The sequence below is a fragment of the Pan paniscus genome, chromosome 10, assembly GCF_029289425.2.
Source record: "Pan paniscus chromosome 10, NHGRI_mPanPan1-v2.0_pri, whole genome shotgun sequence".
In the NCBI taxonomy this organism is placed as follows: Eukaryota; Metazoa; Chordata; class Mammalia; order Primates; family Hominidae; genus Pan; species Pan paniscus.
This window is the reverse complement of record NC_073259.2, coordinates 89,261,293-89,280,125: the sequence shown is the minus strand read 5'-3', so window position 1 is coordinate 89,280,125 and position 18,833 is coordinate 89,261,293. Positions and strand designations below refer to the sequence as shown.

The 18,833-nt window shown below is 33.6% G+C and overlaps 1 protein-coding gene across 2 annotated transcripts in view; it reads right to left on the bottom strand.

Moving 5' to 3' along the window:
- Window positions 1–18,833, bottom strand: part of ACSS3 (acyl-CoA synthetase short chain family member 3) — a 184,791-nt gene that overhangs the window by 20,409 nt on the left and 145,549 nt on the right. For both annotated transcript variants that reach the window (XM_008964068.5, XM_003811658.7), the window contains 2 exons: window positions 9,699–9,780; window positions 7,366–7,488 (listed from right to left, as the gene is read on the bottom strand). In XM_008964068.5, coding sequence (XP_008962316.1) covers window positions 7,366–7,488; window positions 9,699–9,780 — 205 coding nt within the window. The remainder of the gene's footprint in view (window positions 1–7,365; window positions 7,489–9,698; window positions 9,781–18,833) is intronic.

Here is an 18,833-nt window from a genome sequence, read left to right as displayed (position 1 = left end):
CATGAAGTAATATGTATTATTTGAGTCTGGACTTGGTTAGTTGTAAACATATATTGCAAACATTAGGGCAACCACCAAAACAAGTTAAAAGAAGTATATTTAATATGTTAAGAAAGGAGAGCAAAATGAAATAATATAAAATGTTCAATTATAACCACAAAATGCAGAGAAAGAAAGACAGAAATAGAAACAAAGAGTAAGGGCAACAAATAGAAAACTGTAACAAATATGGTAAATGTTAATTCAGTTATATTAATGATCATTTAATATCAATGATCTAAATATACCAATTAAAAGGCAGAATGTCAGAGAGTAGATCAAAAACAAGACTCAATTATATGTTTTCTGAAAGAAACCCATTTTAAATATAACAATACATATAGATTAAAAGTAAAGGGATGGAGAAAGTTATACCATGCTAATTTTTATAAGTAGGGGTAGTTATGTTAATTTCAAGCACAGAAGACTTCAGAGCAAGAAAATGTATCAAAAATAAAGAGGAGCATTACATAATGATAAAGAGGTCAATAACCCGAGAAGCCATGATGATCCTTAGGGCATCAAAGTATGTCAGGCAAAAATGATAGAATTGGGAGGAGAAACAGATCAATCAACTATTATAGTTCAAGACTTTAACACTCCTGTGTTGGAAATTTACAGATCCACTGGGCACACAATCAGTAAGGACATAGTTCAGTTCAACAGTACCATCAATCAAGTGAATAAAATTGACATCAATAGGCCACTTCATTCAACAACTAATAATTAAGAATAAGAAAAAAAAAGTCCACACTCAAATAACACTTCACAGACAGAGTAAGTACCTTATAATAACAAAAATTCCTAATTCCTCCCTTCTAGCCCTTGTATCACTGCTGTCATCTATTTTGCTTATACATAAGCATATATATATGTATGTGCATATATGCACACATATTGTTGCTGTTATTAGTATGAACAAACTGTTATTTTTGAGATAAATTGAGAACAAGAAAATTAAAATGTTTTATTTTACTTTCTGATACGGTTTGGCTGTGTACCCATCCAAATCTCATCTTGAATTGTGGCTTCCATAATTCCCACGTGTCATGGGAGGCACCTGGTGGGAGGTAACTGAATCATGGGGGCGAATCTTTTCGGTGTTGTTCTCATGATAGTGAATAAGTCTCACAAGATCTGATGGTTTTATAAAGAGAGTTCCCCTGCACACTCCCTCTTGCCTGCCGCCATGTAAGACATGACTTTGCTCTTCATTCTCCTTCTGCCATGATTGTGAGGCCTCCCCAGCCATATGGGATTATGAGTCAATTAAACCTCTTTCCTTTATAAATTACCCAGTCTCAGGTATGTCTTTACTAGCAGTGTGAGAATAGACTAATACACCTTCATTTATTCATTTCTGATGCTCTTCCTTTATTTTTGTTGATCTAAATATCTGATTTATGTTTTTTCCTTGTCTCTGAATGAAATTGTTGAATGAAGATTACACATTTTTTTCAAACTTAAATGGAACAGTCACCAAGACAGACTACATTTTGGGCCATAAAACACACCTTAAAAATTTAAAAAGAATATAAATCATACAACATCTGTTCTGAGGTAATAATGGAATTAAACTAGCAATCAATAACAGAAAGATAGGTGTAAAATCACAAATTATTGGAGATTAAACAATACACTTCTAAATAACACATGAGTCAAAGAAGATATTTCAAGAGAAATTTAAACATATTTTAACTAAATGAAAATTATAATATAACATCAATATTTATGGGATGCAGCAACAGCATGCTCACAGGAAAATTTATAGCACTGAATTCACATATTAGAAAAGAAGAGAGATCTAAAATCAATTATGTAAACTTTCACCTTAGGAAACTAGAAAATGGAAGACCAAATTAAATTCAAAGTAAGCAGAATAAAATAAATTATAAAAATTAGAGGAGAAATAAATTAAATTGAAAATAAATCAATAGAAAATACCATAAAACCAAAAGCTATTCCTTTAAAATATCAATAAAATCAATAAACCTCTATCCAGGCTAAGGAAAAACAAAGGAAGAGACAAATTACTAAAACCAGAAATGAAAGAGGACATATTACTACAGATCATGGACATTAAAAAGATAATAAGGAATATTATGAATAAGTCTATGCCCACAAATTTGATTACCTAGACAAAATAAACTAATTTCTTGAAAGACACAATCTGACAAAAGTCACACGGGAAGAAATTGACAATCTGAATAGGCCTATATTTATTAAAAATTAGATCAACAATTAATAACCTTCCAAAACTGAAAGTACCAGGTGAAGATAGGTTCGTTGGTGAATTCTACCAATTCATCAGTTAATTCTACCATTTAAGGAATAAATTAGACCAATTATCTACAATCTGCCCTTCCAATGACAGAAGTCATGGGAATATTTTCTCAATCTATGGAACTGGAACAATGCTGGCCCCATAGAATAAGTTAGAAAATATTCCCATTGTATTAATACTAAAATAAGACAATTAAAAAAAACTATTGACAGAGGCTGTCACGAGCATAGATGCCAAAACCCTCCATAAAATATTAGCAAATAGAATCCAATCATGTGTGGAAAGAGTTATGTACTATGACCAAGTGGAATTTAACCCAGGTATACAAAGCTGTTTCGAAATTCAATAATCAAAGTAATCCATCGCATCAATAGGCTGAAGAAGGAAAATTACATGATCATATCAGTAGATGCAGAAAAAAATAAAACATTTGACAAAATCCAATACCCATTCATGATAAAAATATTAAGTATACTACAAATAGAGGGGAACTTCCACAATTTGGTGATGAACCATCTACAAACAAACCTAGAGCTTACATCATACTCAATGGTGAGAAATTCAAAACTTTCCCACTAAGATCTGGAACAAGGCAAGGATGTCTACCTTCAACTATATTTTCAACATCATACTGGCTAGTGTAACAAGACAAGAAAGACAACACTGAACTAGGTAGTGCAATAAGACAAGAAAGGAATATAAAATGTATACAGACTGAGAAAGAAGATATAAAACTGTATTTGTTTGCAAACAACCTGATCGTATATATGTAGAATATCCAAATAGACAAAAGCTTTGAAAAACAAATTAACATTGAAACCACAGTCCACAGAAAGTGGGTAAAGCTATGTAGTCTGATCCTAACTGGGCTGACCACTTCCTAAAATAAATAGCCACAAGAACAGAAATGCAGAAGATTTAAATAGGATCCAGAACCTCATGATGTAATATTCAAAATACTCGGGATAAGATTTAAAATAGACATTTATCAGGAAAATCTAAACATCTTTTAAGAAAAAAGACAATCGCTAGATACCAAACCCAACATTACCTAAATATCAGAATTATCAGAAAATTTAACTTAAATATTATAACTATGGGGAAATAAACTTCTAAATTTACCAGTGCTCCTATAAAAGCCCTAGCCTCCTGAGACTCTTGAAACATCTGAAAAATTAGACCTATAGTGATTTGCCTAATGAATTGCTCAGATCTTAAAGGATAATAAAACTTTAATTTATCTGTCAAGGCCGAATGTGTATAGTCCAGACTAGATCCCTAGTATAAACTCCCAAGAAGCTGGGGAGATTGGCTCACTATCTTCTTGGGTATTTACCTGCTAAAAAGAGATTAATTCCCAGGAGTTAGAAACATTTCCACGTTGTAAAACTGGAGATGCACAGGGCGCTCTGGCTCCTGGGGCTATTTTACTTATATATTAAAGAATTACAGTTTTGATTAAAGACATTATGTTTTTAAGAAGAGCCTTCAGGAAGGACGGCTGCCTCCCTCCCTTTTAAGTAGAGAAAAATCATTTTTTAAACTTTCATTTATGGAGAATCTGGCTACTCACGTAGGAAAAATTGCCATTGGCTTTCATTGGGTCATAATAAGACCTAGGGTAAGGTGGAAATGACACTCTTATAAAAAAAACTGTCAAAGATGAATATTAAAAACCAAACAATAACCATGGCCCAAGAAGAATGGGCAAAAACTCTTGGTATGAATGGAATCATAGACGTTCTCGCAAATTAATAAAAGCTACAAAAAAAGAACCAAAATAAGTTAAAAGAGAGAAGGGGGAGAATGAAATAAGAGAATGAAAAAGAGAAGAATAAAAAAGAATAATAATAAACTGGTAGGCAGATATATAACTATATCAATAATTAAATGTAAATTATCTGAAAACACTAAATGATGGAGATTGCCAGATTGGATAAACATAAAAACAAATAGATGCTGTCCATATGAACTAAGTAGGTGCTGTCTACAAGAAACCCACATGAAACATAATACAGATAGATTAAAAATGAAAAAATGAAAAAAGATCTATGATTCAAATATGATTCAAAGAAAAGAATGGCTATATGATTACTACAAACAGTAGATTTCAGAATAAGGAAAATTACTATTGATTAATAATATTAATAATAATAATTATTAATTATACAAATCAATGTATAAAAACAGTAATTCATTGCAATCACGTAAAGTTTGTCCCAGGAATGCACGACTGGTTCAAAAGCTGAAAATTATTTAATGTAATTCACGTAACATGGGTAAAAAGAAAAATCACATATTCCTATTAATAGAGGCAGAAAAAGCATTTGATAAAATTCAACATTCATTCATAATTAAAAATAACACTTCAGCAAATTAGAAATACAAAAACAATTATTCAGTTTGATGAAGTGTGTGTTTACAGAAATACCTACAGTTAGCACCATTCTTGCCTTTACCCTAAGATCAGGATCAAGACAAGGGTGTCTGCTCTTACCAGTCTTGTTCAACATCCTATCCCAAGTTCTAGCCAGTTCCAAAAGGCAAGAAAAAGACATAAAAAGCATTCAGATTGGAAAGGAGGTAATAAAACTGTTTTTATTCACATGTAACATAATTGTTTACACAGAAAGTCTCAACAAGTCTACCAAAAATACCGCTAGAGCTAGCAAGCAAGTTAAACAAGATCATAGGTTACATATCAGTCTGCAAAAAGGTCAGTAGTATTTCTATCCACTAGCAATGAAAAATGTCAAACCAAAGTTTTTAAAAAATGTATAATAGCTAAAAAATTAAATACTTAAATATAAACTTAACAAAACTTGTTCAGAATCTGTATGCTAAAAATTACAAAGTATTTAAGAAACATACCAAAGAAGTCCTAAAGAAAGAAATACACAAAACTCATGGACTGAACTCAGTAAGTTTGAAATAGCAATTTTTCTCCAATCAATATATGGATTTAACACAATCTCAATCAAAATTTATGCATGGGTTCATTGTACCTATAGAAAATTTTATGCTAATATGTATATGGAATACCTAAAGGAACTAGTATAGCTACAACAAGACTAAGAAAGAAGAGCAGATGTGGAGGACTCACAATATTCAACTCTAAGATACACGACATAGCTACAGTGTCAAGGCAGTATATTCGTAAAAATATAATGTAGATCAATTATATTGACCTACATAAAAAATCTATTAAATATTTTCCATGATCATCATAAAAAAAAGTAGATCAATGAAATAGAAAGATATTCTAGAAACAGACCCACTCCAATATTATCATCTGATTTTTGACAAAGTTGCAATGGCAATTCAATAGAGAAAGGGCAGTTTTTTCAACAAATGATGCTGGAACAACTGGCATCCACTTAAAAAATTATTTATCAACCTACACCTTGCACTATATTGAAAAATTAACTCAAATTTAAATTTAAAATGATATAAATGTAAAACAATAAAACTGAATATAAAACATAAAACTATAAAACTCTTAGATGAAAACAAAAGAGAAAATCTTTGTGATGCTGAGTTAGGAAAGCATTTTTATATACAATACCAAAATCATAATCCGTAAAAGAAAAAAATGATAAATTAGAATTCATCAAAATGAAAAGTATTTTTTTCTCTGTTATGGGCACTTTTAACAAAATAAAAAGATCAGTCAGAAACTAGAAAAAGAAATTGCAAACTGCATATCAGATAAAGGACTTGTATATAGAATATATAAAGAACTTACAAAACTGAACAATAGAAAAGAAACAATCCAATTTAAAAAAATGGGCTGAAGATTTTAACAGATACCTCATCAAAAAAGATATATGGATGGCAAATAAGCTTGTGAAAAGATGCTCAATATCACTAGTTATTACAGAAATGCAAATCACATGCACAATGAGATACTATTATACACCGAGTAGAACAGTTTAATAGAGTAATGACACAACCAAGTTCTAGAAAGAATGGGAAGAAGTATGAACCCTTAAATACTGCTGGTGGCTATGTAAAATAGCACAGTCACATGGGAAAACTCTTTGGTGGTTTCTCATAACCTTAAACATACACTTAATATACAACCCAGAAAACCCACTCTAAGTATTTATCCTAGAGAAATAAAATATTTTTTTACACAAACACCTGTATTTGAATGTGTATAACAGCCCTATTTATCATTGCTGCAAACTGGATATAACCCATATGTCCTTTAATGCATGAATGGATACATAAACTTGTTAGTACAGCCACACGATGAAATTCTATACAGCAACATAAAAAGGCAAATTCTTAATAAATGCAACAACTTGGAAGAATCTAAAATGTATTTTCCTAAATGAAATAACCCAGTCTCAAAGGTTACAATACTGTATCATCTATTTATATAAAATTGGAGAGAAGACTAAAACATAGGAACAAAGAAAAAAATAAGGGGTACCAGAGTCAGAATAGACAGGTGACATTATGATGGAATTATTTGACAGCGTTGAAATTGTTTTGTATCCTTTCTGTGGTGATGGTTACAAGAAACTGTATTAGTATAAATACTCATAGTATTGTATAACAATAATGTAGATTTTACTCCATAGGAGTAAGTTTTTAAAACATTTTTAAAAACCTCTTCTGGAGACTTTATGTGACTTACATTGGAAGAAAATTCTCATGATTTAAGAGTACAATAAAATGTTTAATCCCATACCACTTAAAGACCATGTGCAAACCTGATGATTAAACACGAGTAAATCAAGAAGCTAGAGGCATTCAAGTAGCAAGTATTAAGAAGCAAATGTACACAGGCTCTCCCATAAACAAAAAATATATGTAAGTGTTTAAAACTCTTCACTACCACCCAGGGATGTGGGAGTGTAGGGAATATGAATATCTAAAAGAGAAAGTGAGGTGGGAGAGATGTAAGAGTAACCTAGCCTCTGCTGCAAATGAAGGGTGTGGTAATTTTCCAAGTGAAATAACCTCAATATTGTCTTCAGTGCAGCTCTGTGCCTAAGCACTACTTGGAATAGAATACCAATATTCATCAATACCTCTTCAATGGCACCTGCAGAAATTCTGTGACCTGCAACATTTATTACATCATCCACTCGAGACATAACATACACATAGCCTTCTTCATCCATGTAACCAGCATCCATGGTATCATAATATCCCTGAAAACAAGAAAAAATAACATTTGATTAGCATGTACTGTTAAGTAACGTAATCAATTTAAACTTGGTAAAATATACAATGTAATAGAAATGGATTTACTGTGAACATTTGCCGTTTTTCGTAACTAGACTAGGAAATTACACTACTTTTTATCTGGAAACTGTACTAGAATCTCTTTGCTCCTCTAACAGCCAAGAATAAGTTGAAGTGTTTTTAGAAATGTTTAAGTGTTTGAATATAGAGTTGTAAAGTTTATGAATCCAATTTCTTTTTTTAATGGAGAAGTAATAGCTCAATACTAATTCTAATATACTTCGATATTGCAAAGTAATTCTTTGATACATTTCTTCTTTAATTGTATTAACTTTTAAAATCTTTAAAGCTCCCAATGAATAATTTCCCAATACAGCAGTAGTTTATTAATATGGGTTAGGATTGGACTCAAGCTTCAGTGAAATTTAATAGTAAGTATGAAATTTAATTTTTAGTCACTCAAAGTAAAACATTTTTGCTGGTCTAGAAATGACAGTAGAATAAGAATAATAAGAATAAAAAGTAGAAAAAATAAATATTATTTTTCCTAATGCTTCTGAGTTATTTTGATACCTATGTTTATGAACATGGACTTTAGTACAAATCCTGGAAAGCCACTATTGTGTTTCTTAGACTTTCTGAGACTCAGTATTCTCATCTGTTAAATGGGAAAATGAGTCCTGCCTTCTAAAGCTTCTGTGAAGCATGCATGAAACAGTGTATATAAATGAAAAAGGACAGACTCTGGCACATCATGAGCTCTCAATAATTTTACTGCAATTAATACTTTTATTAATATTAGAGAGGCAGTCTAGAGTAGTAGTTAAGAGTATGAACTCTCAAGCCTGACTATTTTGGTTCATCTCAGTTCCATCGCTTCTCACTTATTTGAACTCATGGGAAGTTACTCAACCCTTCTGTGCTGTTATTATTCTGTTATTATTCCTCAAATAACAGGTTTGAGATCAGGTAAAAAGACAGAGTACAGAGTCACTTCACATAGTGTAGACATAAACAGGGGCTTTGAGGGAGCTTTTAGTGTTAAAGGTGATCATGTTAATACTACATGCACATATCATTTGCCATTGTCAGGCTATAATCAATCATCTCACCACCTGCACTCTGATGATTTAACTGTGGCCCATCATGCAGATAGACTGGGCTTACTGCAGTCAACTATACTGACAAATCTTCCCTGCCACACTCTATCAGGGGATGTTTAATCTTGGCTATTGAGGACATTCAATGCTGCAATTTCTTTCTAAAGAAAGCTATTTTAATTATTTTCATTTCGTTGATTAGGTTATCTGTCCTTCACTAATAAATAATAAAGATAAAATGCTAAGTACTTTGGCAAACTTTTTTAGTGAAATTCTGTTCATTCAGAATTTTACTTAGTGAAAAATGAGGACCAGGTGTCCCTGTTGGGGTTAGGCGGTGAGGGTGGGGGGTGGTAGTAGAGGGACAACAGAAAGATGATGTGAGCAGAACCTGATGTGTTTTATTAATGAAGTGCTGTTATAAACATAAGACACATCACCATGGCATGGAGTAACAAGTTTCACACAATGACAGAATGTGAAACAGGAAGGCACTTTTTGTTATCCAGGACGCTGGGTGTTGGGCTTTGAGTACACTGTTTCTGTCCTGTATCTGTATTTTTAAAATGAGATTTAAAAATAAAGAGCTCAGAGAACATTCAAAAAATGGTGTCAAAAATAAAGAAGTGGAAAAATACAACTTCTGGGCAAGCTGAATGGATTTTGCTCATATAACCAGTAAGAGGTTAAAGGGTCCTAATGGCATTATATAATTCTGATTTGCTGCTCTCTGTCTGTTTATACAGAGGAATCCAGTAGAGGAAACATACAGAAAGTCCAAAAAATATTTTTATGTAACAAATAATGTCCTGATACTGAAGACTATTAAACTCTAGGAAAAGCTGCTAAGAAAATCCAATAAATTTCTATGTCTAGAGACTGACAATAACAATAAAATTGACGTATTTAGATAATTATGAGTTGGGCATTCTTATCCCTGGGAGCTGGAAACTGGTCCAGATAACCTTTAAAAGTTTCTTTTTGATCTACGATTCTAGGAGCAAGTTTCTCAATTTAATAGGCAAGAATTATAGAAAAGTACATAAGAAGATAAAAAAGCATATTAAAGTTCTTACAGGAAATTTTTCAAAGTATAAATGCTTGAATGCTTCCTGATTCTTCCAGAGTCCTGAAAAAGCCCCAGGTGGCAATGGTAACCTTATATAAAAACAGAGAAGTTAAAATTATGATAAAAGTGGTAATAAACACAGGTTGATTAGAACTATTATTTTTCTACTGTGACAGATAATTACAATTCAAATCCTACATTGAAATATAACCCCTAAATCTGCTGGACAGATCATGTCTAACAGAGGTTTATGTAGCTGACCATTGTACAGCAGAATTGTTGAAGAATGACTTTAGTCTCTGGAAAGTGCACAAAAGGCACAAGTATGTGGAAATCAAATAACTATTAGCAATAAGCATTGCTTCAGTGAAAAACATAATATCTGCAAAAAAAAGAACCAAAAAACGTGTCATTGAATTACTTTCTTAGAAAACTATTATTTCACCATTGAAAAGTTAATTCATTTTTTGAAGTACTAAGATATTGTCATCTTTGCCTGTCTGTTTGTGTAATAGAAAATATTCTAATTAAACACCCAGTGTAAAAACTTATTTCATAATCAATATGCCTCCCTCCGCTGGGAATTCTCTCTCACTGCTTCCTCCTCTTTTTTCTTCTCATAATCATCCAGACTTATGCGATTTCTCACTTCTATAAACACATGGAAATGCTTCAGCGTAGAAAATATACAGAACTATGTATCTTTTGTTTTCAGCAAATTTCCTCCTTATACTTCTTTCATTTATAGGGTCAAACAGGTGTTATATGCATGGCAAGGGCTTAACCTCTATCTATCTACTTGTTTATCTATCTATGTATCTACCTATGTTTACATAAATAAATGAAATTCTCATATTTATTCCTTGTAGGAAGTGCCTACTAACAAAGACAACCACTCAAATTGCTTTCTGAACACAGAAACCTTTTAGATACTTTAGTTTGGAATTTTCAATACTGTAAAACATAGGGGCTTTCAAAACCTACCCTCCCATATTTACACAATAAAAACATACTAAATGGAGTTGTAAATTCGTAGTTCTCATGCTGAGAAAATTGAAAATGAAGCACAGATGGCTAGTGTACACATAAGATGACATCTCACACATTCCCCACAAGCAGAATTTTCGGGTCTGACAGTACAAAAGAAAGCAGTGTGGTCACATGGCCACCTCAACATTAGAACTTCATGGCACTGAATTTTACTCTCACATTCTGTCAGGAACAAAATGCTGTTACAAGTGGAAGCAGCTGCCGATGCCTCCTTGGGCAGCCCAGCAGATATCGCCCACTTCTATAATGTCCAGCCTCCCAGTAGCGATCCTGCGGAGTTCTCCCTTGCTAGATGCTCTTTATTTAAAATTATTTTAAGACAGAGGAAATATACTACATCAGCATTTCTGGACTTCATGTAATTACATAAAATGCACATAAGGGTATTTTGTAATCTGTAAAATAATCCAAAGAAATGCTGTTGTGTTTTTGCTGTTGCTGTTGTGATTATTACTGTTTGCTAAATCTGTATGAAGGCAATAGGTTGAAGCCAATAATCCCTCCGGGTTCTCTTAACTGAGCTTATTATGTAAATACTTGTAAATAACAATACAGATAACATCACTACATCAGTTTGTTTTAATTGTTAATATTTTACAGAAAAGTGTAAAATCATCAATTTTTTAAGCATTGAAATAGAATATGACTATAACAAATACTAAAAATCAACTTAGCAGCACTTTCAGGATGCTGAAGGTGAAAAAGTGAAGAGGATCTTAGGAAAAAAGTGGCAAATCACATGTCAATATGGACAAAGAGAGATAACATTAGTGAGTGAAGCAAATTGTATGTAAAATAAATGATAATAAACCTGATGAAGATGCATTCTGCTTGCATATTAAATAAGAGACAATTTTCAGTTGCTCCCAAGAAAAATATAAGGATATATAGGGTTTTTCTGTATTTTATGGTGCCATTTTTGACATATACATGGGTATTGGAAATTATTGCTCTATTATACTAAAGAAAAAGAAGAGGTATCTGTGATAATCAATGGCAGCCGACATTTATGATGGATTGAGGGAAATAGAGAATGGTGGAGTCTGAAGCAAATTACAGTTTACATGCCAGGTACAATGGGGACAGCTGTTTCTTAGTTCCACCTGATTGCTGGTATACAGGAGTGCTGATCCAAATATCTGAACATGTAATATTGCCCATGATGAGAGCTACGCATATCAAAAAATATATATTAAACAGGCATTTTTTCCCATTTTATGTACCCCAAATCAAACATTTTGGTCCACCAGCATCCACACACTATCTGCTCACAGCAAAGACTCCTAACTGTTCGCAATCATAACCTAAATGAGTTAGTATTTAGTGCTCTTTACAACAGCTGAGTGTCCTGGTAGCCTAGTATGTACCTAATCCAGAGTGTATAGATAGGACCAAGAGGACTGCATTTTACAGAAAGAATATTACTAGAGAGAAAGGGAAAATCTCATTCTTTCCAGAAGTCAATTATGTTAGCAACTTCTATTTTTAAAAGAAGATTTCCTGCTAACCTGCCTTTCCTCTTGCTTCCTGAGAAAAATTAAGGTGCTAGCAATTTGTAATAGAGAGAATATATTCTTATAATTAATTGATGCCTACAGGATGAAAGCATACGTAGCCATCTCCCAGAAAAAACTAAGCCTTAAGGACACAGGCTTCCAGAGCTGTTGCACAAAACTTTAAATATCTGCACAAAGTTCCTGAAGAACAAGGACAATACACATTTTCATACCATCACTCATTCTTACAAGAAAGGTCTGAGTAAGTTTGTATATACCTGTAGACCCTGGGGATTAAGAATAACACACCATGGGGTGCATGAACACTGAGGACTCTTTTGAACCCCCTGAAATTTAACGTAGAACTTGTCTGTATGTTTCCCAGGAGAATGTCTTTGGCTTTCATCTAATTATTCGAAGGTTGGTAACAATCACCAAATATTAAAACCTCTGTTCAATGAAAAGCCCAACCTAAAATGTACTTCAGTGGTAAAAATAGGTCATCCTAATCATATCAAAAAGTACCTTTAATCTTTTTTTTATTATACTTTAAGTTTGAGGGTACATGTGCACATTGTGCAGGTTAGTTAATCTTAATCATTAAGAATAGAAAATCTCAGCTCTTCACTTTCTCTCTGGAATTAAAGCCACCCTTATAGAGGGACATCATATGTCTAGCTGGTTCCCTTTGGATTACAGAGGTGATTGCTATTAAATATGACACATGGTGCTGGGAAATGGCAGTGAAGAGAATAAGAAAAAGAGTGAGAAGTGGGGGAAGAAATAAAAGAGATAAAATTAAAAGAATGAGGTCCCAGAATAGTGAAAGGATAAAAGCAGGTGATGGTATCATTCAAATCATCCTGTAGAGGCATCTAACAAAGAATTCAATATATGCAATATGTGGTAGACATTTTGTACAAAAGAAAACATGAGAAAGGAGTAAGCTCAAAGAATTTGACATGCAGAAACTAATCTATGATTTCGATCTTGAATAGGTTCATGAAGCTGAAAAAGGAATAAGAAGGAAAGACACTTCACACTGTGTGACCAACGTACCTAAACCCTTCCTTCCTTTCATGTGTTTCTTTGTTTCATTCATTCTTTCCATTCAGTCAGTTAATCAGCAAATAGATATTGATTTCTTAAAATATGTAAGGTATAGCAATAAGGGCTTCAAAATGAAGTGAATAATGAGTGCACAAGTATAAATGGTCTGCTCAGTCTAATCAACACTTACTCTGTGTGTGTGTGTGTGTGTGTGTGTGTGTGTAAATAGTCCTCAACATTATGAATAGGTGTGATGGTTAATTCTATGCATCAATTTAGCTTGACCAGGGTACCCAGATATTTGGTCAAGCATTCTAGGTGTTTCCGTGAAGGTATTTTTTAGATGAAATTAACATTTAAGTCAGTAGATTTAGAGTAAATCAGATTATCCTCCATAATGTGAATGGTCCTCATCCCATCAGTTGAAGGCCTTAATAGAAAAGAAAGTCTGACCTCCCAGTAGGAAGAGGGAATTCTGCCTTCAGACTCAAACTACAACTTTTCCTGGGTCTTCAGCCTGCTGGCCTGTCCTGCAAATTTTATACTTGCTAGCCTTCACAACTGCATGAGCTAATTCCTTAAAACAAATATTTCTCCCTCTCTATAGATATGTGTGTATGTATATATGTGTGTGTGTGTGTGTGTGTGTGTGTGTGTAAATCCTATTGGTTCTATTTCTTCAGAGAACCCTGACTAGTACAATAGGACATGTTAAAGCCAAGTTACCAAATGTGTTTTAAAAACAAAAGATGTAATTGGATCTTTGTTCTAGAAAGAGTGCTAAAGCTGGTGTGATGAATTGGATAACAAGAAGCCACAGTTTAAGAGGATGAAAATTAAGTGTGAGGGTTGAAGAAAAGAGAAAAATCAAAGCTGACTCTTTGAAAGTTTCTATAGAAAGTTTCTATTCTAGATGGAAACAGAAAATTTCTATTCTAGATGGAAACAGAAAGTTTCTATTCTAGATCAATAGTGATGCCAACGCAGAGAGCGCAATGTAGTAAAAGCAGTATTTTCAGGAGAGGTGGCATTTTGGGATTTGTAGAAGTAGAGAGGTGACAAATAATTTGTTTAGTTACTGAGTTTTAGCAACCTGTGGCATCATAAATGGAGTTATCAAGTAATATGTCAATAAATACATGTCTGAAATCAGAAGACAGATGAGCCTAGGTAGATATATTGATATTCTCACTATGTGTAGCTAGGTAATACAGAAATCTTAGAAATTGGTGAGATGATTCGTGGAGAGAGTATAAAAAAGGAAAAATAGTTCTACGGCTAAATATCAGTGTTAAAGAAATATCAAAGAAAAAACTCCACTGAGAAAAAAAAAAAGAAAATAAAATCAGAGATATTATGAGAACCAGGGGAAAGTAGTATCTAAGAAGCCACTAGAATACAGTTTTAATAATGACCTAGTATTAAACAAGGTTAAATGAAGTGTAAATTTTGTTTGAAAGCAGATGCAACAGTGATCATGGAACTTAGTAATTAAGATGTTTTGAGTTTTCTCATGATTGTCATTTCAATGGAGTGGGGAAAGCAACAGCTGGAGTGATTAAGAAATAAACAGGAAGTAAGTAGAGACAGTAAGGTTAGACTATACTTTTTAAAATTTGTGGCGATTGGAAGGAGATGTATATGTCAGTGGCTTAATGCACAAAGGCAGGTTGATTTAGTATGAGAAAGATTTGAGTGGAAGTAGCCAGTGGAGAGAGAGGATGGAGATTTGAACAGTAGAGAAGAAAACACCAGAGTAATTATTCAATTGCCTTGTTTATTTATTCATTTATTTATGCGTTAACACAAACATTCATTTTCTTCCTTCGATCAATATTTGTTAGGTGTTTCGTATTCCTCATGCACTGTGCTACACATTAACGATACAAGGATATAAACTATGATCACAGACACGTGGAGATCCTAGCACTTTGTGAACTACAAGAAAAAGAAATTTAGTATTTTTGAATACTGATAGGGAAGATAGTGAATGATGTCTACTCCATTAAGTTAATGAAATGACATCAAATGCAACGATTCAAGTGTTCATCAGGTGAACTTTACAGAAGGTAGTTAAACTCTGCCTTGCCAGTAGTGCTTGGAAGAGAAGTTTTTATCCCCATCCAAGGTGTGGACCTGCTGGAAATAGCACATGTGTTTGTCCCAAGTTATTTTTGAGATGCTCTCAGAAAACTACTTCATCACTCACAAGTCTAACTGAGGATCAGCCTGAAAAGCAAGATATGAAATTGCAATTGGTAATTGATAGGATAAAATAAGTGCATGCTTTCTGTTCCTCACTAACAAGATGTGGTATCTTAAAAAATCAGATGTGGTAATTTGGATATTGAGAAAAATCTCTAAAGAAAGACTCATAAAGGAAGACATACAATATTCCTAAAGAAAAGGGGAGAAGAAAAAAGGATTCATAATTGGAATCATGTGTTTTTAATAGACACACACATACAGAAACACACACACACACACACACACACACACAAAGTAGTTCCCCTTTATCTACATGGAATATGTTCCAAGACTCTCAGTGGGTGCCTGAGAAACCATGGTAGTACTGAACCCTACATATAATAAGGTTTTTCCTATACATATATAGCTATGATAAAGTTTAATTTATAAATTAGGCACAGTAAGAGATGAACAGCAACAACTAATAACAAAATAGAACACTTAGAACAATATGCCAGCATCACTACTATTGTGCTTTAGGGCCATCGTTAAGTAAAATAAAGGTTGGTTGCACACAAGCACTGTAACACCTAGACAGCCAATCTGATAACCAAGACGGCTACTAAGTGACTAACGGGCAGTAGCGTAGAAAACATGGATGCACTGGACAAAGGGCTGATTCACATCCTGGCAAGACTAAGCAGGACAGTACAAGAATTCATCACCTATTCAGAATGGTGTGCAATTTAAAAGGTGAATTATTTATTTCTGAAATCTTCCATTTAATAACTTTGGACTATGGTCGACCACAGGTAACTGAAACTGCATGAAGTGAAATTACGGATAATAGGGACTGCTGCATGTGCATACACACACACACACACACACGTGTGTATATATATATGTATGTATGTATATGCATATATATATTTACATATATATATTTAAACATGTGATAAGAAAATGTGATCAATGAAAGAAAACATGGGGAAAGAAGCAATAAGATCCAGATAGACATTAGGTGCATATGAGCTACAGCAGATTTTTTTTGTTGCAGTATTCCAAATTAACACCTTTCTTCTTATTGCTAAGGATTATTACACATTAAGTGAAGGTCTTCCTTCTGGAACAGTGGGTGCACTGGAGCTCTTTTTCTAAAGTTATAGAAAAAGAATTTTTTTTTCTGTAGTTATAAGAATGTAAAAGTGCATTGGATTGGCAGAAGGAAGGGAAAGATGCAAAAATACTAAGAAATGAACTAGTTAATACCTATACTCATCCTTCAAATTTGAAAGCAAATGCTGTCACCACGTGATACCTTCCCCAATTCTGCCAAGCAGAGTGAAAGAGGGAGTTTTGGTACAACTCATCCAATTATGAATTGAGAGTCCTCTTAGAGAATTCCCTTTCCTAAAAGATCATTCTGAAGGGGAAAGGTGAATAATTGAGGCAGCAGTGACAGCCATGTGGGAAGGGAAGCATTAGAGTGCTGAGCAATCCTTAAATAGCTAGGGCAGGACAAAGGATGTCCATCACCCTGGAAAATAATACATTCCTGGCCAATCGAAATATTACACTCCTAGATGCCTCCTATCCTAGATAAAAGATGGTCTATTTTTCACTGCTCCATCTGGAATTTCCATAGCAATAGAAATAAATTGAAGCCTGTTCCCTAGAGAGATCTGGGTTAAATCCCAACTTTGCACTCTCAGTATTTCCTATGGGGTCCTTAGGATTTTCTCGAGATTTTCATATGAAGTTATTTTTATCTCCCCAGAAGAGATTGACCATAATTTCTTTCCCTCAGGGCAGACAAAAGACTGGGCAATAATGTGAGTTCTAGCTGTGCAACTACTAATGTTGCATACTTTGTCATGTCTACAATGAGGAGGATAATGTCTGCCCATTGCCTAACTCATAGTGCTGTTATAAGGCTAATAAAATATCACACTCAAAACTGTATATGAGATTTAGAAAGGAGCAGGATTATAATTATGTGACATGCTTAGTTATACTCAAAGGATACCCAGATGAAAAGAAAGCTTCCTTGGCTCTTTCCCAAGATGGCAACGCAGTGACTGAATCATTTACGTGAAGCTGTAAATATGTGAACAGGCATCGTTAACCATATCTGAAGAATGAGAAATTGTCAGGCACAAAAGTAAAAGCCACTCAGACAATTCCATACAACTCCCTTGCACCCCACCATGGCTTGCAGGACACAGCACAGGGTGAACAGGCCACACTTCCAATAGCAACAATGGATCTGGTCAGAGAAAAACATTTGTCCATCAGAGAGAAAGAGCCAGAGACCTATGGCTTTAATAACAGTGAGCACTGTGCTAGGAAGAAAGGCAATTGCAGTTAAAATTTTCTTTCATGCCCTGTTCTCTGTTGCCTGGAAATTACTGACTCATAGTTTTATTTCTGCGCTTTGGAGCTCTGGATGCAATTACACGAATACCTTCTAAAATTCATCAGTATTTTGTATGCATAGGAATTCAGATCCCTTAACTTTCTTACTAAATTAACTGCCTGGAGTAGGTTCCCAAATCAAAAGAATTTTCTAACATTCATGTGGACATGAAGTTCTCGCTTCTACTAGAAAGATAAATTCTATGAATGTAAGTAATCTAATAAAGCACTAAAATTGCAGGATTCCTTTTTATTATATCTTAAGACCTATAGTAGTTTAGGAAGTGCTAAAACGGCCAACTTCTAGTCAAGGGGTCCCCAGGAGAACAAATCAGTGATTTGCGGAATCTCATAAAGAAGAATGTAGAAAAATCTAGGTGGATCAAAAGGTTTTTTGGTTTTTGTTTACTTGTTTGTTTGTTTCCACATATTACTATTTGTAAATATGAACCTACACAAATGAGTCTTAAGATCTATAATGTGAAATGTTATAGATGTTAAATATAAAAACATCCTACACATACTGCAGGCAGCCATTGGGATATGTGAATCCTTTTCAAGTTGATAAGTTAGAGTGGAATGGCTGCTGGCAATGTGGGTTTCAAAAAGAAATTCTTGCTCTTATAGATAAAAGGAGTTTCTGAAAAAAGGTTTCAAAATCTGTTTTGTTAAAGAGAGAGCAGGAGAGAGAGAAATCTTGGTGGTAACCTTTGTTTTCCGATTATTTCTACCTTACCTTTCTAATACAAAAAGATTTATAATACATTCAAATATCTAGTTTCACTGTTAACCTAAGAGAGGAATCAAATTCTACTGTTTGTCATAACATATTACATCATCAAGTAATTTATAATGAAATCTCAGAACCCTGGATCTGTACAATAAAATTCTTTTAGGAATACAGAGGGAAAAAATAATTGTGAATTGGTGACAATCTAAACCAT